At 38.2% G+C, this 25,434-nt stretch overlaps 1 protein-coding gene across 5 annotated transcripts in view; it reads right to left on the bottom strand.

The window, feature by feature from the left end:
* Positions 1 to 18,366, bottom strand: part of KCNH8 (potassium voltage-gated channel subfamily H member 8) — a 675,597-nt gene extending 657,231 nt beyond the window's left edge. For 3 of the 5 annotated variants that reach the window (XM_082259173.1, XM_082259175.1, XM_082259174.1), the window contains exon 1: positions 17,697 to 18,366. In XM_082259173.1, the coding sequence (XP_082115299.1) occupies positions 17,697 to 17,772 (76 nt within the window). In that variant the 5' untranslated portion in view covers positions 17,773 to 18,366. The remainder of the gene's footprint in view (positions 1 to 17,696) is intronic. The other 2 variants (XM_082259176.1, XM_082259177.1) reach the window with 1 other exon arrangement.
* Between the last annotated feature and the right edge of the window lie 7,068 nt (positions 18,367 to 25,434).

The raw sequence follows: 25,434 nt of genomic DNA, 5'->3' as shown, positions 1-25,434 counted from the left end.
TGTCTAATCTGAATCCAGTAAAATACTCTAAAACAAAATCCCCACATCCCAGAGATGAGGCAGTTTTTATCCTGAATTTTTATCCCCACAGTACATTATGTAGGCAGTTTAACTAAGCTACAATTTAAGAGAGAAAGATGAGGCAGGTTTTTCTTAGGCGAAAGTGGGAAATATTGTACAGACTCTATTCCCACTATGTGAGCACTTTTACTAGCATGTAGGCAGAGACCAGACAGATTTAATCATGGAAAAAAAATAAGTGTATTATTTTTATGACAAAAACCTTAAATATTGTACAGACTCTGTGTACACTATATAAGCAGCTTTAGCAGGCTGCAGTTTAAGAGGGAGAGATGGGCAGGTTTTAATCAGGAAATCAAAATTAGAGTCAATTATTTCACAGATAAGGGCAGAAGTATTGAACAGACTTGATGCGAAGTGAATTTTGTAACCTGCAGTTTCAAAGAGAAACAATGGGAAGTTTTAATTAAGAAATCAAAACGAGACTGTGTTATTTCACACACAGAAAGCCAAAAATATTGTAGAGACTCTATGCACTGTATATAAAGGGAGGTTACACACTATGTAGCCCACTGCACTGTATTTATTGGAATGTGACACAGTATAGCACTGAGTATAGCATGTTTTAGCAGCACTGTACACACATTGACTGTGTACAACCTCATTGCAATGTTTATATAACACCTTTCATTAGTACTTCATAGATAGTATAGCAACAACTTTCTCTCTCTGAAAATACTCTGTTAGCTATCCCTATCTACTTCAGTTCTCTCCAACACTGACTGTGTTTAGCACCACTGCACTGCATATTGCAATTTACAGCACCCCTGTATAGTATAGCATAAGCTATATTTCCCTGCAAACATCCTGTCAGTTTGCCTTACTTACTACAGATTTATTCAACACACACTGACAAAAACTGCTGACAACCCTGGGTTTTCTAGAGGGGGGCTGGAACATGAGAAAACTCAAAGTATTGGCTATCCTAAGTTACCTTACCACAGGTTTTGCAATTATTTGCTATGGCATCAAACAACCAAATTATTTTGCCCTTTTCCAAAACTATAAATAACTTTAGCCTGAGTCAAACTCATGAATGACCCAAGCACGCAGCTCATCCCTAGTGACTGAGTACTCAGGGTATAGAGGCATTAGTGAAATATCAAGTTGTGTTTGAAGCTGATTAAGCATCCCCCGGGGTTGACATCTTCTGGGGAAACTTTATCATGTTTTAACTGGATCTTTTTTAGCAAATTGTTTATAGACTTTATCTCACTTACTATAAAGTATAAGAACACTATATTATTTGTTTATTCATCACTTTACAGTCATCCTTTATTTTTAATTTATGAATGCTAATTACACATACTGTATAGTGTTTTTTTTATTCTTTTATTTTCGGCTTAGTTTTTTCTTTAGCGCAACACATTATTAATTTATTACATGTGATAATATGTTGGTCTCTCAAAGTGACAGCATCACTTGTCATCCGTATTGTGCAATAGTTTTATTCTCCCCAAGGTTTCTGTGACTGATTAGATATATACTGTATTTGTGATCTGTTGTACGTTTAATTGATTGTTTGGCAAACAATCACTATGTGTCATGTAATGGGTTATACTGCCCAAGGCACATGTTTAGCAGTGATCTATTATATAGCTTCAAGTTTGTATGCACAGTGTAATGGAAAACTGTAGATATACTTAAACCTACTATTTATTTACTTCAATAGGGAAATATTAGTGAAGAAAGAAGGCCCCCAACATGTTATTTTGTACTATTTACAAAACTGATTATTAGTGGTGGGGAGGGAATTTGTTTCAAGTAATGTTTTTTATTACCTTTATTTTAAACTTACAGTCTACATGCTCAACAAGCAAAGGGACCAAATGATTTCACTAAGGTAGAGAGTGACCCCTACAGGGGTTAGGGAGTTTCCCAGTAAGAGTATGGTAGGATGAGAAAGGCATATGTCCAATTAAGTCTATCTAAGCCCAAGAAAAAAAAAAATTATTATAAATGTTTGCTTATTAGTCTCGAGATTTGGTGACTGAGTTTTTTCATTTTCATTTTTAGACTTATTTTTTCTTTATTTAAACCAATTGATCTTTTCAGTAACACACTTCCTGTCCCAGGGTAACAATGCTGTTCCTCCATAGTGTACTATATCTAAGGAGAAGCAACATTGTCACCCTAGAACAGGAAGTGTTTTAGGACTACAGCACCCTCCCCCCTTCTCTTCCCCTTCTCCCATAGAGAGAAGGTGTTTGGTCATTAACAGAAAAAGATGGCAACATTGGTAAAAAAATTCCTGTCAGTAGATGTAGAAAGAGCACAGAGATTATCAGCTCACACAATTTCTGACAGGATGAATAGGTATTTCTGCACTTATAAAACAGATATAACAAAAGTCTTTAATTATGTATTTAATAGAACAAATGGGAATAAATAAGAGAGGGTCATTGTTAGGGTTTTTATACACTCCAAATTGATCTAGAGAAAAGATGAAAGAAAAAAACAAATACATTACAATTCTTTTATCCATCACCCCAAAATGCAAAACTTGCCCCTAAATGACACAACATTAACATGTCCGCCTTTATATATGTTTCTCATGTGACAAGTGCAAGTTTGAAGTGGATGTAAAGAAACAAGAGAATCAATGGGTCACCTGCCACTTGTAAAGGATAATGGCATCTCTCATCTACCATTATCTACCAGATGTGATGAATTATGTGATCTCTCATTAATTTATATTGCAACACATTTTTTTTCATAGTATCTTTATTTAAATATTTTTCAGTACTAAAACAAAGAAAATAAAATACAGCTTAACATCAAATACATGACAGGAACATAATGTTCTGATCCTTAACGATACAGAATTTTATTTCAAATAAACAAACTTGTGACCAATAATATTACCACCTGTTGCACTGTTTAACATGTCACAAAAACCTTCTCTCCACCAGAAATGGCTCAACTATGATATGCTATATGTCCTGTATTTAATTATTTAACAATATACTCCTAGCACAATCCTTATGGAGAATTACAATTACAAGTTCAGGATGCAATTTCAAAAGTATATGTAACATTTGCCAGTGTTACACATATTGATGAGTACACTTAGGGATCTCTACTGACTGAATTTTTCTTGTGTCTCTGTTTTTATTACACTTTATGTTGTTCAGTATTAGCTTATTTATATTTATATTTGTTTTTAAGGCTGAAAAAGAACTAGTAGTATGAAGCTAAAACTAAATATGGCCCACCTTCAATCACCAATTACAATTTTGCTGAGCACAGGACCCTCATCTACAATGCTCATTGCTGTTCAAAACAGATTTTCCTACCTATGCTCATGCTTGTCATTTATGTCCAGACCAGGTATTCCACATGCCAGAAAGCAGGCTACATATCTATCTGCAAAAGTTTCCTTACATCAGCCAAGGCATTCTCTATAACTATCATCCATGCATGTGCCAGCTTGTGCAAAAATGGAATTCTCATTAACATGTACATTCCTGACATGTGTGCAGGACTGTGCTATGTGATTTCAAATGGCAAGATCATCAATGCAATTGCCAGTCATTTAAGGGACACCAGAACACATGTTTAGCCCCTGTACACATTGACTTTGGCTTTGAAATTGTGCGACTTCATCTGAAATCGCACTATTTCAAAGCCGCATCTAAGTACAACTTTAGGTGCAACTTTGAAGACCTCTGTTCAGCTTCATGCACAGATGTCTTTTCAAGTTGTACCTGAAATCACCAAAAGTAGTGCATGTACTACTTTTTCAAATCAGGGCAGAACTGCAAAGTCGGCGTCGCACCAATTTGAACAGTGCCATTGCTGGCACGAGAGGAAGGTGTGGATTAACCTGTGGAACCTATTCTAAGGAGGTCATAGTATTCATTAAAAGCCACAAATGGTATGGATGGAACCATACTGGTTGTGTTGGTACAAGTGAAAGGGGCAAGGTCCATACCTTTCCATTCTAGAACAGCTATGAAAAGAGGTTAATCAAACCTCTCTCAAGTATCTAAGTCCTCTTAGTGTAGTGCATGTCTGGTGTCACATTTGGGGAAGCCTAGGGCCATACATAGTAGAACCACAAGCAAAGGGATATCAATAGAGACATGTCAAAAGAGAGCAGATATGTGTTGTATGTCTGTGTTTGTGATAGGCTCTGGAAGGAACATCATAGCTATAACTCTTAGGAGGCTGAGAAATTCTCCAGTTCAGACTCTGTCCTTTGCAGTCACTGCTCACTGTCACTACCCCTTTAACCTCCCTAGCGGTGTTCCCGAGTGTGGCTTGGGGTTAAATTTCAGTGCCAAAAGCGGTAACCCCGAGCCACACTCGGGTACCGCTAGGGAGATCACTGGATCCTGTAAGAGAGGGTACTCACCTTGTCCCCGGGATCCAGCAGTGTGCAGCGGCCGGATCTTCCTCCCGATGCTCTGTGCCCCGGCTTCCATCTCCTGCGACGTGGCGCTCACAGGGGGGTGGAACCAGCGGCAAATTTGAAACGTTATAAACACAAACACACTGATACACTGTAATCCTATTGGATTACATTACTAAAATAAAATAAATTGACCTTAGCTTGCCCCCCAGTGCTTTCTCCATTGCCCTTCCTGCATTTTTCCTGTACCTTGTGTCTGGATACTGCAGAGTGACCATGGCATGAAAAAAGCACACCGCCACCTCAAAAGTGGTATATGACCTGCTGGAAAACAGCAACAGCGAAAAAGAATCGCTTGCAGAATGGAGTGATAGCGATTCGGAGGGAAGTTCATCATCGGATGCAGAAAGCGATTTTAGCGATGATCCTGCGACTCTGCCCAGCAATGTGCAGACTTGGTGCTCGATTGACTGCGGTACGGAGCACGTAGCGCCCCCCAAGGTTCCCGTTTACTGGAGCACCTGGTATCAAAGTGGATGTTGAGGATGACAACCCCTTAGCATACCTCCAACTCTTTTTGACCGATGAGGTTATTGAAAAGATTGTTATGGATCGAATCGGTACCAGGAGCAACAAGCTGCAGCGCATTGGCGGTTTTCAATGAGCAGAATGTGGGAACCTGTGACCAAAGCGGACATCTGGAAGTTTCTGGGCCTAATTATTCTGCAGAGAGTGGTGGGGAAACCCCTGTAGAAGTGGTATTGGACCACCAACAAATTACTGGCCACTCCTTTTTTTGGCACGTCATGTCGGAATACAAATTTTCGCTCATTATGAAATATTTGCACTTTACAAATATTGACAAATTTGATGAGACATTTATCAAATCATTTTGAAAAATTTCCAGCAATCCTATGTACCAGGTAGAGACATTTACATTGACAAAAGTCTAATGGCCTACAAAGGAAGACTCAGCTGGATACAGTATATAGCGTCCAAGAGAGCACGCTTTGGCATAAAGTCATTCATGCTATGTGAATCCAGCTCTGGATATATATGGAATTCAGTCCTATTCACCGGGAAAGGAACCAAATTCAATGAAAGGTTCAGCAGTTATGGAATGGCAACAGCTTTGGTTCTTACGCTGATTGAGCCATTGCTGAATCAGGGGTACTGTGTCACCACAGACAATTTCTATACATCCCCAGAACTCTAAAAGTTCCTTCTTCAAAACAAGACGGATGCGTATGGGACCGTTAGAGCTAACAGGCGTGACATGCTGCCAACCTTTGCCAATAAAAAGCTAAAGGCAGGAGAAATAGTTGCCTGGCAGAAAGGATGAAAAAAAAATGATGGCACTGAGATGGCGCGACAAAAAAAGATGTGCGCCTAATGAGTACCATTCACAACACCTCTACTCTCATGGTACACACAAAAGGTAGAAAAGATGTGATGAAACAACTGATGATGTTTTACAATAACACCATGGAAGGTGTGGACAGAGCTGACCAGGCCATGACTTTTTATCCGGCAATGTGGAAACAACAAAAAAATATTACAAGAAAATCTTCAGGCATCTTCTTGAACAATGTTTGTGGAACGCATTTATTCTACTAAAAAAAATAGTGACAGGCCTGTGGTTCATGTGGATTTTGTTTGTAAAGTTGCCGAACTGATATTTCTCAGACACCAAACACCAATGGCTGTAAATAGATCCGGACGCCGTGCTGCTGGTGTTGTGAACCCCGAACGCCTGACTGGTCGTCACTTTATGGACCACATTCCACCAACAGAAAAGAAGCCTGCAGCCACAAGGATGTGTGTGGTTTGCTGTTCCAAACGTGACGACACTGGAAGGAAAATCCGTAAAGAAACGTGGTACTACTGTCCTGATTGTGACGTTGGACTTTGCGCTGTACCCTGTTTTAAAATTTTCCATACCCAGGACATTTACTGAACAATATGACTACTAATATTGCATCCTTGTTTGGCCAAAAAAAATGTCAGTGTTTTTGATTACGTTATTTACTATAATATATTGAATAAAAAGTATTATTATTATTATTATTATTATTATTATATTATTATTTGTTATTATTTATAGTTATTTATTATATTATAATTTATGATTTTGTGTTTCAAACTTTATCATACCCGAGATGTTATAAAGAAGAACGCACAGTAAAAGAAAATAATATATAAATAGTTGGTTTGGGCTGCTCATCCTTAAGAATTACATGCAAAATAATGGTACTGCTTTCAGCACCTAAAATCTGAAATAATCATACCGCCAGGGAGGTTATAGGAAAGTTATTACTCAAGCACAGTCTCAGCAAGTTATATGAACCAGTGGACCCCTCATATTTCAATGAAGATACACAAAAGAGAAACATTTTTAAAGGTTCTATGTGAAGAACTCAACATGTCGAATTGACAGTCAACCATGCATAAAACTTAAAAGCACAAGACTTTTATTATTAAAACATTTTTTTTAAGCTATTACAATTGTTCTTATCCTAGTGTAAAAAAATATATTAACAAACAATGTGGGCCCCTCTAATAGCAAAAAAAAAGTTATGAAAAATGTACATCTATCATAAGTAGTACAAAAACATTATAGGGGTACCTTGTGAAACATTTAGCTTAAGAAAGGTGGTTTGTTATTATATCCTATAGAAATACATATGCTTGAATCTTGTTTATAAAACAGCAGGTTATTGAACCAATAGGCAGTGGTAGAGAGAGAGTATGTGCAGTTACTGCTTTGTGTCACCACCCCTTTAAAGGGAAGTTATTAGTCAAGCACAGGAAGACGGTTTGTGTAGGTCCGAGATGAATATCGCTTAAGAGGGTCCATGAGCTGGCAGTACAGTGAAGGTTAACAAATATTCTTTAATGAAAAGAATGTGAGTTCAAAAGTCTATCAAGTTTGTATAAAACTGTGAACAGGGGGTATTTATGCCCCTAGCTATTAGTTGGGGGATGAGAAAATGTTGTAGGTGTGTGTGGTGTGGTGTGTGGTGAATTATTTATGCTGAGGACTAGACAGTCAGTCATAAAGGATGAGACATACTACACATGGGCAGTGATGGCATCACCATGCTTGTGGCACGGTGCATACATAGACACTATATTCAAGTGGACTCTTTTAGAGTGGATCATTAAAATACTGAAATGGTACATGCAAAGAAAAACAGTAGTATCATGTCTATATACACACAAAAATAAGCCATTGAACACAATGTGGTGCTTGGGAGATTTATGCAATTCTGATAGAACCCTAAAAAAAGTCATAATGAAGCACTATAGAAACCCAGATGTTGTTGCCATGGTAACAAGAGGAAGCTGTATTACAATGATTTTACAACTTCGGTAGCACATAAGTAAATCCACAAAAATGAACAACTTGAAAGCAGCATTTCATGATCTATGGCTAAAAATTTTGCAACGCCCTAAATTTCTTTGCTCACAGAAATATGATGCAAAAGAGAAAGTAAAGAAGCTAAGGTAAGAAGCTAACATTTCCAAACAACTAAATGTGAATTCTGATTTTAGTTCTGGAGATTATTTTGGACTAACATTCAGACATTGCCATACATGTTTGTAGCAGTATCCATTAACTGATTAGGATTTTTTTGTATTAACTAATTACTTATTCTTGAGAAAGTTAACATTCATGTAGAGTCCTATAATGTGTATATTTGAAACAAGTATAAACTCGCCCACATATTGGTGTTTCCATGTTGTTTGCCAATATTTGGAATTGTATCAGAAAATTGCCAAAAACAATATTGAAAGTATAATTCTGTCAACATGTACTATTTGTAAATGCTTAATTCCAGCCTCAGATATTCAAAAAATAATTATAGAATTAAAAATATAATTACACCAGCATCTGGTATATGTAAATGCATCATGTAAAATTTCTGATGCTTAATATGATATTAACCAAGCAGTCCTTTCAGGGAGTATTGCACAAAGACTTTAGACCCTATGACACAGAGGCACATCAATGTGGCTTTAGATGTAAAGGGGGCATTTTCACATTTGGTGTATACATTTATTTTATAGCCTAATAGCAATTCAGAGCAAGTCGGCCTCATCATAATGCCTCCCAGCTATGGGATACTGGGACATGGCATCTTTTCCCAATGTTCCTGGGACTTTAGCATGGATCATGACCCTATCTACTATTCCAGTGTATTTTTTTTTAAATTTAGATGGATGCTGGATTTTTGGTTATCTTTTCTCTTTTTTTTTTAACTCAAAACATATTCCATACATACCTGGTGCACTGAAACAGTGTCCAAGCCATGGCAGGATATTTTTAGGCTTTTACCGAAAGTCACTTGATAGTACTATTCCATAATAACTTTCACACTCAATGTGTATGTGTAACAAAAACTATTTTCTTTAGTTTTGTATAGAACATGGAAGGTTTAGAACCCCTGTCAAGCTTTTATTGCTGAAAAATTAGGTATATAAGCTCATTATGTGAAATTGTACAACAGATGCAGTTAGCCAAAACCTAACTGAACTAATTTGAACATTTTTTGACTCTTTGATCATAGGTATGGTATTCATATTCTTAACAGCATCGTTGGGATTTCTTTTTGGGTCCTTCTGGAGCACACTGTTTTATGAAAACAGCTTCACCATTGTCAATAAGATCATTTCATTCAGTTGTTTCTTCAAAATGTCATGATATCAAAAAGTGAAGGTCTAGCAGATCACATTTGCACAAACCCTATATTGCCTTTACACGTACATGAACTTCAACTCTTCTGGGAAGGCGGTCCACAAGGTTCAGGAGTGTGTCTATGGAATGCATGACCATTCTTCCAGAAGCACAATTGTGAGGCCAGGCACTGATGTTGGAGAGGACTGTCTAGCAGTCTCCGCACTAATTCATCCCAAAGATGTTCTATCGGTTGAGGTCATTACTCTGTCAAGTTCCTCCATCCCAAACTCACTCATCCATGTCTATATGGACCTTGCTTTGTGCACTTGTGCGCATTCATGTTGGAACAGGAAAAGCCAACACCAAACTGTTCCCATAAAGTTGGGAGCATGAAATTGTCCAAAATGTCTTGGTATTCTGACGCCTTAGGAGTTTCCTGGAACTAGGGGGCCAAGCTCAACCCCTGAAAAACAACCCTACACCATAATCCCCCTCCACCAAATGATTTGGACCAGTGCATAAAGCAAGGTCCATAAAGACATGGATGAGCGAGTTTGGGTGGAGGAAATTAACTGGCCTGCAGAGAGTCCTGACCTCAACTCTAAGGAACACCTTTGGGATGAATTAGAGCGCAGACAGGACAGGCCTTCTTCCCAACATCAGTGCCTGAACTCACAAAGAAGAAGAATGGTCAAACATTTCCATAGACACACTCCTAAACCTTGTGGACAGCCATCTCAGAAGAGTTGAAGCGGTTATAGCTGCAGAGGGTGGACCTACTCAACATTGAACCCTACGGACTAAGACTGGGATGCCATTAAAGTTCATGTGCGTGTGAAGGCAGGTGTCCCAATACATTTGGTAATATAGTGTACGTTAACTTTTACACAAGTTTTTTTTTTTGCTGTCTGTATCCCCTGTGAAGAAACCTAAACCTCTCTGTTTGTCCTGGAAAACACTGTTACTTAAAAAGAAAGCAATGGGAATTTGAAGAGTTTACAGATTCACCAGAGCAAGAAGTGAATTAAGGGTGGAAACCTTGTCGTGCTATAGAGATTTCCTTTCACTCTCTGTTGCATTTCTGGGGCAGGAAACTAAACAAAATCTTCCAAATGGGACACAGAAAACAAAACCCTTTCCTACCCTATCCAAAACAAAAGTATACTCATCAAAACCACTCAGAAAAGTCTCTCCTCTCTTCTTTCTGTCTCAATTGATTGTTCATGCACACTGCCCTTTTAGGCTGCAGCAATACTGATTGGGTCCCATGTGCACAAATAGCTTTTCAATCCCCTGGCCAATTAGCAGTGACAAAAACATATGCTTTGTGGGACCTGGTTTTGGAGTCTAATGTTCCTATGTATTAGGAATACCTTGAAGCTTTTTAAATATGAGAGGTACATAGACTCTAACAAAAATCCTGTATGTTAGTGGTTCACAGCAGTAAAGAACATTATATTTTACTGGCTGTGAGTTATTTTTAATAAAAAAAATTAAAACAAGAATGTGGGAAATACATAACTCAAAACCATCCCATCAAAAGGTTGCTATTCTTTTTACTGCAACTAACTAAAATAGGGTTTGCAGTTATGAATTTCTGCATTTTGCATATCGCTCTCTATACTGCTTTATTAAAAAAAAAAAAAGAAAAATTGTAGTTTAACAAACTACTTTTGCAGCTTTTTTATAAGCCAACAAACGACATTTGTTAGAACATACCAGAAAGCAAGTGAAAACATTACAAAGTTTTAAACAATTCTAAGTTTCTTACCTACCGACTATTAAACAGAAGTGGGTTTTGCTTCCTGTTTTCTGGCAACATTTTTGCAAACAGAATAATCCCATAGCATTTGAGCAGGGCAAATGGTTTGACATACCACTTAATACCATGAAATTACTTATTTTATTACTCTTTATAAAGAGCCTAAAGTTCTTTAAGCAATAATGTCCAATAAAAGCTCAGGCTTTTGCAGTCCTGTGGAATCAAGGTAAAATTACTAATTACACATATACACAATACAAATCTTTGCGCCCTTGGATACTGTACATATACAGCTTGCATAATAAAATCATATGGAGTTAATTTACTAAAGGCAAATAGACTGTTCACTTTAATAGGAATTTTTCTTAGTGCAGTGAATGTGGTGAACATTCACTTTGCAAAGAACACCCAATCATTTGCAAAAAAAAAATATATATATATTTTTGCTTGCACATGAATGGGGGATAAAAGTCAGCAGAGCTTCACCTCGTTTAAGCAATAATGTCCAATAAAGCTCAGGTGATTGCAGTCCTGTGGAATAAAGTTAATACTAATAACAATATACACAATACATATCTTGTCACCCTTGGATACGTTACATAAATACAGCTTGCATAATAAAATCTGACACAATAGGGTTAACTAACAAAAGGCAAACAGGCTGTTCACTTTGCCTAGATATTTTTGCTTAGATTAATGAATGAGGTGTAAATTCACTTTTGCAAAGAATACCCAATCATTTTCAAGGAAAGTAAAAAAAAAATATTTTTGCCTGCAAATAAATAAAGGATACAACTCAGCAGAGCTTCACACTATTCACTAAGCTAAGGGAAATACCATTGCAAAGTGAACAGTCTATCTGTATTTAGTAAATCAACCCCAATATATGACTTCCACCATCCATTCTTCCATACTGTATTCTGTGAGCAAATTCACGATGTATAACAGGATTATTAATAAAGGTACCACTCGGCAAAAGGTTACTTTGGTATTACCATCTAGCAGAACAGGAAACACCCTTTATCCCCTGCTCCCTTCTGAAGAGGAGTCAAATCTTGGAACACTGTAGTAAACCACGCATATAGTATAGTTTATAAAGCAGCCAGATGTGGATGAAAAACATGGTCAGGTAAAGGAGTAGAACATATAAAGTAGATGTGTGGAATTCTGTCTTCCGCCTTCAATACTGTACACACAACTTTGTAATAGGGTCAGAAATTCTGTGGACTATTGACTGTATACTGTATATCAGAAGCTCGTGATTTAAAGTGTGATTGTAGGCATACAGCTAAAAAACAGTTAAAATACATAATTCTGACCTGCCTGCTATGTTCAAAAAAAAGGTTATTCTGCTAGGCAGTTTTCTAATCTAAGCATCTCTGTCAAACAGCACTTGCAAATGTTGACATCACCTTTTCCTATCTGGAGTTAAAGAAATACAGCTTGGTCAAGGACTACCTTATTTTTTACTTTGAGAGTGAAGGTGGTGAAGCAACATACTACTGAGGTCCATCCTATGCTCTGCTCTTCCATCAGCCATCTCCTTGTGTAATGTACTAAAATCTTAATGGCTTAAATTGCTTCACCTCTCATTTTGAATGTGGCTCTGAAAATAACTACTGGATGCAAATATAAAGGCGGACTGAGGGACTATTCATATACAGCTAAGGATTTCCTAATACAATACATAATTGAGTTCAGTTGGTGTACTTAATATTTAGCTATAATTCTGTTTGAAATAATACGTATATAAATAATGGTACAGTAATATTCTTCCTATACATAATAATACATGTCATTCCTGGTACTGGTTTTCACCAATCCTTTAATTATTAATACATTTAAATAATAATTAGGATTATAGCTAATTTTTTTAGTCAGTGGGTTATTAAGAATAGAAGTAGCATTAATACATATATGTTAGCCATTTAAAAGGATGTGTTTATAACTGTGGTTTATATAAACATGCCATGTTACTGAAAATGTACAAATTTGTAATGCAAATGCACAAAGACAGCATGAAAAAGAAATTTTCGCTCACTGGTGTAGACTAATCTGATTGATACATGAGTTCATGTGACTGCTCTCCTTTCTTTACTTTATTCTTGCCACAGTGGATGAGGGAAATGCCTATTCCATTTAGGCATAACCTCCTTATTATTATGCCCTGATACTTTCTTTTTTTTGTACTTAAATATTTTATTGTGCTCTGCTTCGTATCTGCATCTCAGATCTTAGCCACTGGAGTAATAAGCATATGTCATGTTCAAATGAATTAAAGTAGTGTTCATTCAACACTGAACCTTTATTTTTATTTAGACATTCCAGTAAAAAGAGATGTAATATGCTTACATTACATTTATTATCACAGTAAATAAAACTTTATCTCACTTTATCATATTAAATTATAGAGCCCAACAAACTCACAATCTTATCAAAGTGCCAGAAAATGTTTCAATGTTCAGAGATCAGGTATCATATCTGTCATAACTCATAAAAATCAGCAAAGGCCCTTCAACTAACTTGCTGTTTGTAGAGATATACATATTGTATACATACGTAGTATGACATAATAAATATAAAGGCTTGACTGGTTGGCTGTTCCACCTAAGGGCATAATAGCAGCTGTAAATGGATAACTTAAGCACTTATGGTCACTCTTAAAATTAAAGTAATTCTATTGTTTGCATTATGACCTATGCAATGTATCTGAACTTTACCTGCGAATAAGTAAAGTTTGCATACCATCTACTTATAATTGGCCTTTCCCAAACTTGGGAAATATGTTCAAAATGTAATATGGTATATTCAATGAAAGCATGTTAGAAAAATCCATATATCATGCTAAAATTAAAATACAATTTTTGACTTTTACACTGTATGTCAAGCTTGTCTCCACCCATTCCCACCTACCTGTCCTAATACAGGCCACCTTAGTGATGAGCAGCCTTGTTAGCCAATGAGTGGCTCAGGAGGTAGAAGGGTCAATGCCAAGCCCATTTTTTGCATAAACAGTTTATGTAATTTGACCCAGCTAGTTGTCTGTACAAAGATCATTTGACATGTGCTTTTAACAGAAGGTGACCTCTGTTTTTACAATTGTTCATTAAATACTTTGTGTATCCAAGTTTGTGACAGGTTTACTTTAAAAAAGGGTAAACTGATGGGATTCATTAAAAAAAATCCAGCAATCGTACATTAACCTAAGCTATTTTAGTTATTAAAACATGTCTATTATTGTGCATTATTTTCTTAGATAACTGAGTTTCTTGGTACCTTTTAGTTTCATTCACTACACACATATAACATTAAAACAATATAGTTGAGAATGACTGCATTTATGTCACGCCACATTATTTTAAATATAGAACATGGGGTCATTTTGCCCTCAATCCTCTTTTACAGTTTTATTATTTTTAGTGCAAACACACTACAGTAAAACATGCTGCAACCTTGAGTTCCCTGTATTCATTTTGTGCTAAATCAATGAGTGTTGTGTAAAATATCATTTAAGAAAGAAGTTAAGCCTTAAGTGAGGCATATTTGCAGATGAAATCTGGATTCCCTTTCTGCATGGTTGGTTAGAATTATAATTAATTCTCCCTTGGATTAGAGATTCAGTACTGGATTAGTCTATCATTGATGACAGCATACTGTATCCGTCCAATGTGATATGCTTAAATTAAAAGAGTGCATTAACTTCATTCATTTGTGCATGGTTTAGTTCAAAATGAATCATCTAGAAAAAAATAAATACCATATTTTTAAGCATATCTTTGGACCACACACTGATTATTAAATATAGTAGTGTCCAACCATTAAACAAATTCTATAAAGATTATTGAATTTAATATATTTAAAAATGTAACACCACAGACAATAACATGAGCTTAATGGTAGCTTCACCAATTACCATGTATTGCTATACTAGTCTCCTGCCAGTTCATTAACTTGTCAATATGACCCCATTAAGGACTGCTTCCAAACTTCCCCAACATGTATATCACATTTAGTAATGCCTTTGTTGTAGGCATGTAGAGAGAAAAAAAAGAACATTACTGTACATGACATTATTTTATGCATAATACCTGTAAAGCGCACCACTGAACACTGGTTAATAAAACACAGCACTGATTAATAAAAAGTTGGAGCATGCACAACTACATTTTCCTAATGGCAGACGTGATTGGGTATTTATTTCTTCTTTCTTCAAAACATTAGTCTTGAGATTATCTTTATTAAATATGTTTTCTCTTCAATCTGCTTTACAGAAGCACTAATCTTATTCCTAGAGAACTGAGGATTTATTCAAAGGGAATGAATTCACATTCCTACATATATAGAATATTACCATGGCAGATCATTTTTTTGTTATTAAGTTGCATCTTATAAGGGCCTGACCTGCTCTAATTTACATCCATGGTGAGTTATTAATATGACTCCTTTGCAGAATATCCTAGAATTGTTTCTTCCATAAAGCCTTCTGTTGAATCAATCATGAGATGGCTATTAGTGCAGAACTGTGAGCATGTACAGAGGCAAAGGGGGTTACAGGAAAGCTTTCCCTTGAATGGAGACAACAGGACAGAGAAGCAGGGGAATTGAAATAATTTATCAAATTGGAACGGGCATCAATGTTTTGCCAACGACCAGAAATAAAGGCAAAATATTATTAGTACTACTACTACAAATAATAATGATAATATTAATAATAATAATAATAAATAGTAATACTCTAGACACTTTTGTCATGTCACATAGCAATAATAGAAACAATACACTGTGCATTAAGAAAATACTCCACATCAGCTGTAAGAATTATATGATAAATAGTTTCAGAAGTTTGTTAACCTGTAATATAGGCTTAAATCTAGGTTATACTATAACTAGGCAATATCTTTTTCTGATTGGTATATATTAACAGCTCGGCAACTTATCAACTAACTGGTAAAACATGTCATTAGTGTCTTTGTGCATCCACTGTAACATAATTAGAGGCCAGTTACTATCTCAGCAAAGTTACCGTGGCAGAATTTCTCACATTACATAAAACTTTCACCAGAGATGCTTTCAAGTAAAATAGCCTAATGGTTAACTACTATAGCAGTTCAAGCTCAGCAGCATCTGTTCCCTGCTAAAATGTAGCCATCCCTCTATAAATCGGTCAACATAATCCCTTCACTAGCAAGCATTTCCATCAGAAAACAGCAAGCCCAAAAACACAGCTCAGGGGTGAGGAGTACATGAACTGTTCAAGGTAAATGCATTCAGCTAAAATCTGAAGGGGCACAAGATACATTTATGGAGTTGGCCCTGGTGCTAAAAATCTCTAGGTGTACAAAGTAACTCTTCGTAACTGTCTATGGTGCTGAGATCTGAATGTGCTTGAAAAAAAAAATATGGGGTCGTCTATAGTGCTGAAATCTGTAGGTGCACAAGGTAACTGTATGGAGCTGTCAGTGATGCAGAAATATTGATATGTATAATACAAATCTAGTAAGCTGTCCATGATGCTGACATCTAGAAGACCCCAAAGTAGACATATGGAATTATCCATGGTGCTGAAATATGTAAGAGCACAAGGTACATGTAAGGTGCTGAAATCTAGATGAGCGCAAAGTAAACGTATGGAGCTATCCGTGGTGATGAAATCTATATAAGCGCAAAGTAAATGTATGGAGCTATCCGTGGTGATGAAATATGTAGGTGCACAAGGTACATGTAAGGAGCTATTTGTGGGGCTGACATCTAGATGAGCGCAAACTAAACATTTGGAGCTATCTGTGGTGATGAAATCTATGAGTGCAAAGTAAACGTATGGAGCTATCCGTGGTGATGAAATCTGTAGGTACACAGGGTAGATGTAAGGAGCTATCCGTGTTGATGAAATCTGTAGGTGCACAGGGTAGATGTAAGGAGCTATCCATGGTGATGAAGTCTATAGGTGCACAATGTACATGTAAGGAGCTATCCTTGGTGATAAAATCTGTAGGTGCACAAGGTACATGTAAGGAGCTATCCGTGGATGATGAAGTCTGTAGGTGCACAAGGTACATGTAAGGAGCTATCCGTGGATGATGAAGTCTGTTGGTGCACAAGGTACATGTAAGGAGCTATCCGTGGTGCTGAAATCGGTAGGTGCACAAGGTAACTGAATGGAGATGGCCGTGGTGCTGAAATATTTATATGCACAAGGTACATGTAGTGAGCTGTCCAAGGTGCTGAAATCTAAGTGAGCACGAAGTGAACGCAATGAGCTATCCTTGGTGCTGAAATCTAGATAAGTACAAAGTAAACGCAAGGAGCTATCCTTGGTGCTGAAACCTAGATAAGTACAAAGTAAACGCAATGAGCTGTCCGTGGTGCTGAAATCTAGATAAGTACAAAGTAAACGCAAGATGTCCGTGGTGCTGAAATCTAGATAAGTACAAAGTACAGGCTGAAAACTGTAGGTGCACAAGGTCCATGTATAGAGCTTTCCGCGCTGCTGAAATCTAGATGAGCACACGGTAAAGTTGATAGGGCTGTCCACTGTGCTAAAATGCATTGATCCTTATCTCCCATAACGACATGGTAATACATGTTTGCTATGACTGCCTTATAACACACATAACTGAACTGACAGCAAGCGGCAATGACTGATCGGTGAACTAGATCAATAAATAAGTTATTGTGGCATCCAAAATGCCACCTACAGACTATTAACTAATGCATGTAAGCCATGACAAATCATCAAAGTGCATAGAAATCACCCAACGATCTCTGCCTGCTGTCACTCCCTGCAAGCATTACCAAAAAAACAAAGTAAAAAGACTTACGTGTTCCGTCGAATCTAGTCGCTATGGTATCTAAGAAGGTGTTCTGAGGTGCTAATAATCCTTTCATAACAGGCATTTTTCCAGCCCGGTGTGTAATTCTCCATCAAAGTTTATAAACAAGGGTGTTTTGGAAGAAAGTGCAGAGGGGGGGAGGGATGAAATGAGAAAGAGGAGGTGACGGGTGAGGTGGTAGTGGTGAAAAGAGGAGGAGGGGGTGCAGTCACTGGTGACTCCTGATTATCCCTGGGAGCGCCCAGTCCACCAGAAGTCTGCTTTATCCTGAACGCTGCAGCACAGCTGTGACCTTCCCCAGTCAGCTCTCCAAACCCGAGCAATGGATTAATGTAATCTCCACAAAATGCCTCTGTATTTCTATTACCCAAACCAAAGTTACCAGACTGTAGTTCTCTAAATAGGGGAGGGGGGAAGAAAAAAAAAAAGCCAGTAAACCAAAATCAGTTAACCCCTTTCTTCCGGAGGGAAATAATCAATACTAGGTGACAGCCTTTTTCCTCTCTTCTCAATCCTTCAGCCCCGTGCTGAATATTCACTTTGTACTGTGGGTTTAAATTGCACCATGGCACTCTACAGAACCGTAACCTTCCACAGAGCTATATTTAGATTCATGTAAAAGCAAAAAAAAAGAAAAAAGATTCCTGCAAGCGGTGACTTTAGTCTGCAATACAAAAGCAGGAAGGCTGATGGAGTGGCGCTAGCCAGGAGAGCAGCTGGGACGTATGATAGCAGAGCATGCAGCCCTTTCTCTATTTAATTTAGCCATCCCTCATTTGGAGAGACGTTCCCTCCTTGCATTTTCTGCAGGCTCTAGACAATGCCTCGCACACCTCCAAAGGAAACAGGAGGATCTTTTGTGCTTCTCTGTAGTGAGTTATGTAGGGCAACTTTAGCAGCGTGACAGCCACATCCACAATTATTTCTAATAAGCCTATATATCCTCTCATCATTAGCTACAACCGTCTCACCTTTAGTCACGAATAGTGAAGAGTGGTTGCTTTTAAAACAGGAGAATGCTAACACTGTGTACTAATAACGATTCAATGTATATTCATTCACAGCGGTAAGCTTACTAGGACATACATAGTAAAGCACAATTTGGGTCAGTATGGTGTTAATAGCATGCGTTTGGGCAGAATGTAAAGTATATCTAAATGTATTCATTCAAACCTTATACAATGATTAACATGGTACTACTACCAATCTAATAGTCATTTTCATTATTTTTTAAATCTGGAGATTTAATTTTAATAATACCTGGTGAACCTGCCATGAAAGTCTTTATTCAGGTTCTTCCTAAGGGATGACCATGCTATGTCCCCGTGTGCTAATTATTATTATTATTATTATTTGCATTTTTCAACACTATCTCACCGATTGATTGTAAATGTATGTATAAATGGGGCCTCAAAAATATAGGCAATCTGTCAAAAAAGTAGAACTCTGTGATTAAGCCCATGAGGAGGTGAAATGCATTAGAGCAGTGGTTCTCAACTCTGGTCCTCAGGACCTACCAACAGGCCAGGTTTGCAAGATAACTAAATTACAACACAGTTGATCTCATTTGCTGCTCAGTGATTGCAGTATTCTAGTCTGCATCTCCCCAAGGTAATACTTAAAATGTGACCTGTTAGTGGGTCCCGAGGACCGGAGTTGAGAACCACTGCATTAGAGGGAATGTGGTTTGGGAGGAGGCAAGCTGAAGCCTATCTATCACAAATTTGACTGGGTGGTCTCCAAGTGTGCTCATCCATGCTTCTTCTTGACAGATTTCTTGATCTGTCTGGTAGTGTTTGGAGTCATTGGGCTGATATGTTGGGGCTTGGAGCGCTGCTCTCTGTTTACACAGGTCAAAAATATAGGCATGGGCAATCATAACCCCGGAATCATAACTTTCCCTCTAAAGGCAAATTAAGCTGGTTATTAAGCCACTTTATACCATCATGTCTGGTCTGTTTAATAATCATGTGTGCTTGTGCCCCTGTTTCTGTGTATGTGTTTAAAAAACAATAAGCCATTCTTTACCAGTTTTCAGAGCACCGATCGCCACTCACGTGACCCGCCAGGTCTCTCCTTCCCCCATCTGACAGCTGCCTGCAGTGGGCGGGGCTGAGGATTTACCACTGATGTCAGTCGGGAGGGGAGGAGAAGAGGCCGTTTTAAATAAAACACAGACACAGGGGCACACAGGATTATTAAACAGACTGTAGATAGGATATGAAACTTTAAATGAAATTACAGCAGCAGGAGGGGAGGGGCGGGCACTGACACAGGAGCAGACAGGCAGGGAGGGAGGGGGTGAGAGGACAGAGGAGGACAGGAGGGCTGCGGATGATGGAGGCACATAGACTGACCACAGGGTCAGAGCTCAGCAGCCATGGTATACTGTGGTCAGTTTATAGAGCGGAGGACATAGCCAGGCAGGATCAGCCAGGTATTTCAGGTGATAGAAGGGGCCAAATTACACAGCACAAGCACTGTGCTGTATAACATGCTTTAAGGGAACAGGATCAATTTTTTTTTGTTTAACGTCACCTTCATGACATAGTTGAAAAGGGGCGGAGCATAGTTGAAAATGATGCCCCCTCCCCTGAAAAAAGTTCTGCGGATGCATATCAATATAGGTACCACATACTATATATTAATAGAAAGATTTCAAAAAAGAGAGAAACGACAAATGGACTTTAAAGGTCCCCAAAAACTAAAATATACACTTATGTCAAATATAAATATTATTAATAACATTTAAAACATCACACTTGAAATTATGTACTATCACATATATTCATTGTAATTCATTGTAATACCTCCATTATACACTGCTCAAAAAATTAAAGGAACACTTTGAAAACACACTAAATCTCAATGGGTAAAAAATATCATACTGGATATCTATACTGATATGGACTTGTAAAATGTTAGGAATGAAAGGATGCCACATTGTTTGATGGAAATGAAAATTATCAACCTACAGAGGGCTGAATTCAAAGACACCCTGGAAATCAAAGTGAAAAAATAATGCAGCATGCTTCTCCATTTTGCTGAAATTTCATTACAGCAACTCAAAATGGTACTCAGTAGTTTGTATGGCCCCCATGTGCTTGTATACATGCCCGACCATGTCAGGGCATGCTCTGAATGAGACAACGGATGGTGTCCTTGGGTATTTCCTACTAGATCTGGACCAGGGCATCTCTGAGCTCTTGAACAGGCTGAAGTGCAACCAGGAGAAACCCAGGACCCATTGCACCAGTGTGGGGTCTGACAATGGGTCCAAGGAATTCATCCCGATACCCAATGGCAGTCAGGGTGCCATTGTCTTGCCTGAAGAGGTCTGTGCGTCCCTCCATGGATATGCCTCCCCAGACCATCACTGACCCACCACCAAACTGGTCATGCTGAACGATGTTACAAGCAGCATAATGTTCTCCACAGCTTCTCTAGGCTCTTTCATGTCTGTCACATGTACTCAGGGTGAACCTGCTCTCATCTGTGAAAAGCACAGGGCACCAGTGGCGGACCTGCCAATTCTGGTGTTCAATGGCAAATTCAATGGTTGGTGTTCAATGGCTAATCAAACTCCACAGTGCTGGGCAGTGGGCACGTCAGGCCCTCAGGCCACCCTCAAGTCTGTTTCTGATTATTTGGTCAGAGATATTCACACCAGTGGCCTGCTGGAGGTCATATTGTAGGGCTCTGGCAGTGTTCATCCTTTTCCTCCATGCACACAGGAACAGATATTAGTTCTGCTGATGGGTTAAGGACCTTATATGGCTCTGACCAGCTCTCCTAGAGTAACTGTCTTCTGGAATCTCCTTCATGCTCTTGAGACTGTGCTGGGAGACACAGCAAACCTTCTGGCAATTACACATATTGATCTGCTATCCTAGAGAAGTTGGACTGCCTGTGCAACCACTATAGGGTCCAGGTATTGCCTCATGCTGACCCTAGCCAAATGCAAAAATAGTAAAAAACCATCAGAAAAGATGAGTAGGGAAAAAAATGTCAGTGGCCTTCACCTGTTAAACCATTCCTGTTTTGGAGGCTGTCTCATTGTTGGCCATCTAGTGCCTCCTTGTTAATTCTATTTACACCAAAGCAGCTGAAACTGATTAACAACCCCCTCTGCTACTTAACTGACCAGATCAATATCCCAAGAATTTAATCGACTTGATACTATACTCTGATTAAAAAGTGTTCCTTTAATTTTTTTTTTAGCAGTGTATAATGGGGGGCCCCCTATGCAACACTCGTCAGTGCTCCTATCTTAATGGCTTCTGAGGGAGACTAAAAGTGGCTATTCCAGCATACATTACTATGCTACCAAAAGTATTGTGACACCCGCCTTTACATGCACATGAACTTTAATTGCATCCCAGTCTTAGTCCATAGGGTTCAATATTGAGTTGGTCCACCCTTTGCAGGTATAACAGTTTCACCTCTTCTGGGAAGGCTGTCCACAAGGTTTAGGAGTGTGTCTATGAGAATGCTAGAACATTCCCCCAGAAGCGCATTTGTGAGGTCAGGTACTGATGTGGACGAGAAGACCTGAGTCCCAGTCTCAGCTCTTATTCATCCTGAAGGTGTTCCATTGGGTTGAGGTCAGGACTCTGTGCAGTCAAGTTCCTCCACCCTAAACTCGCTCATCCATGTCTTTATGGATCTTGCTATGTTCACTGGTCCAAATCATTTGGTATAAAGGGGTTTATAGTGTGGGGTTGTTTTTCAAGGTTTGGGCTTGGCCCCTTAGTTCCAGTGAAGGAAATTCTTAAGGCATCAGCATACCAAGACATTTTGGACAATTGCATGCTCCCAACTTTGTGGGAACTGTTTGGGGATGGTCCCTTCCTGTTTTAACATGACTGCGCACCAGTGCACAAAGCAAGGTTCATAAAGGCATGGATGAGCAAGTTTGGGGTGGGGGAACTTGACTGGCCTGACCTCAACCAGATAGAACCTCTTTGGGATGAATTAGAGCTCAGATTGCGAGCCGGTCCTTCTCGTCCACATCGGTGCCTGACCTCACAAATGATCTTCTGGAATAATGGTCAAACATTCTCTTAGACACACTCCTAAACCTTGTGGACAGCCTTCCCACAAGAGATGAAGCTGTTACAGCTGCAAAGGGTGGGCCAACTTAATATTGAACCATACAGACTAAGACTGGAATGCCGTTAAAGTTCATGTGCATGTAAAGGCAGGTGTCCCAATACTTTTGGTAATATAGTGTACTTCATGATGGCATGGTCCACTTTTGTTACCATAAGGAAATCAACCACGGGAAACACCTTGTAGAGATTTTTGGAGTGCATGCATGTAGTCAGGAAGTGGCTACAGGAGATCAGTAGCACTGAGCTGCAACAAAGTATTAAACAAAGATTAGAAACAATTGTTTTATTGATACACAGTTCAGACAGATGATACACAACTGTATAGTAATCTAAGGCTGTGTTCACACTTTTAGGTGCAATCCTATTGACTTCTATTAGGCTTTGAATTTTCTGAAAGTCCACTAATGATGCAGCTTAAAGGACTTTATGCAATTTCATGAAAAAATGCATGTAAAAAAAGCATACAATTGAGCTGCTCCCAAAACGCAACACACCCATGTGAATCTGGACTAAATGTAATTCAGTTAGAATGTACATCTAAGTTAATATAATACCTGTAAATATTGCCATTAAGGTCCTTGCTTATGCCCTTCCTTTCATAGGCTGACAATTCTCTGACCCTGTCTCCTGCATTGTCACCCTGTCACTTGTGTTTCTGAGAGAAATAATATACACTCAATTTGCAGGTATTTTTTGATGCTATCACTATTTGGAAGCTGGTCCTGAGTAATGCCCAGCCAAATCTGAAGTAGTGAAGTAAGTGAATGTAGGTAGGAAATAAAATGAAAAGAAGATACAAAACAGTGGTGGAGATTTACTAAAGCTGGTGCACACAGAATCTGGTGCAGTTGTGCATAGTAACCAATCAGTTTCCAGGTTTTATTGTCAAAATGTCATTGAACAAGCTGAAGTTAGAAGCTGATTGGTTACAATGTAAACCTCTCCAGTATTTTTTTAGTTGGCAATTGTATGTAATGCACAGTGATTTATCAAACTTGATCATCCATTTGGGGATTAAATATTTTTTTATGTAGAGCATGTACATAGTAATGACCAATCCAGGTCAGTATAACATTATTAGTGTTTAAAATAAAACAAGGTTGAGGGTTCTGAAATGTAATCAGCTATGGTAGACCAAACTATTGATAAATATTAAATATTAAAACTAAAGTAAAGTAAAACTTAATATAAAAGTAAAGTAAAACTAAAGTTAAAACTAAATATATTAAACTAAAGCAGATTCAAGATTTTTATTGCTGTGCACTGAACAAAGCCAGAGAAAATACAAAAATCTGTTATAATGACGTCTGCCTGAGGGGAAATTATTTTGTGCTTCTGTGGAAATTGATAGCGCCCCTGTGCTGTATAACTGCATGTTATTAAAAAGGGGACCTTATGCTAGTCTGCAGCAATTGATTGGCCATAACTCTTCCACCCTTACTAAAACAGTCATGTTTGAACTCTGTGTGCTGCCCAAGACTCGTCCCCTATATGAAACATGACACTGTCAAAGATACAATTGGGAAAAATTGCAAAGAAGAATTTGTGTCATCCTTCCTTGTTTTGTCGATTCTCTTTTTTTTAGAAGCTAGTGCAAGCATCTTAACTTTGAGCCTACTCTTGAATTTCAGCTAATATGAATCAAATAATGTGAAAGTCATAACAAAAGTTACTAGAGGATATCCACACTACAACGTTTAATTGAAGCCTGTAGTGAGAAAATATGCAGGTTGCCATTGCTGTCTTCCCTTTCTAAAAATGCTATCTGCCTTTGTTATGCTGATCCAATTGCTTTAGCACTTTTAAAGGCATAGACCAAGTATACAGATTAGGAATGTTGCTTTTACTCTGACTTTTTAATTGGAATGCTTGTTTTAGGTCAGCGACTGCACTGAATTATGCAAGGCACAGACAGCCAGGCAACATGTATTCTAAGAAGGAGACCAGAAATGGCAGACCCTGTGTTTCTCCTACTACATATTTCCTTAAAAAACTTGACTCAATAAATGAATATAAAGGATCTTTTTTTTACATTTACCTGAAGCCATCCTTTAACTCATAGCTGCTGTAATGTAATATCACAATCCATATAACAGGAATTATTTGATACTACAGCAGCCAAGAACACCAACACGGTAAGGCTGGTGCGAAGAAAATGGTTAAATATATTCTTTTGTCTTTCAAGCTTGAATTCATAACATAGCCTGTGTTTTTAATCTTCCTCCTGGATGTCACAGTGCAGTTTGTACCTTGTTACTAGACAATTGCAATTTATGAGGTTACAGTGTTATGAGAAGGAAGAAAAAATAACACACAAAGGACCGGCAATGGAGATCTCTGTATAAAAATAGCAACACCCTTTATCAGCAGTTGAGAAGTTTGTGTCTTTTTCAGGAAGCTGTCGGGTTTCCAGCAGAGAGATTTACGGTGTACAGTACAGGGAGCAGCGTGATATAAGTGAAGTAACTGTAAGACAGCCCCATTTGGTAGGTAGAACATAAATCATTTCCTAGGAGAGACCAGTAGCTCAGAGGCAGTTGGCTCTCTGAGGAATCATCTGTGTACCCAATGCTGAGTACAAAGCAACCATCACAGCTGTAATTGGTTGCCTT

This window comes from Pelophylax lessonae (assembly GCF_965119305.1).
Source record: "Pelophylax lessonae genome assembly, chromosome: 5".
NCBI classification, from domain to species: domain Eukaryota; kingdom Metazoa; phylum Chordata; class Amphibia; order Anura; family Ranidae; genus Pelophylax; species Pelophylax lessonae.
Note: the sequence above shows the minus strand (reverse complement) of the source record. Positions and strands in the feature narration are given on the sequence as shown.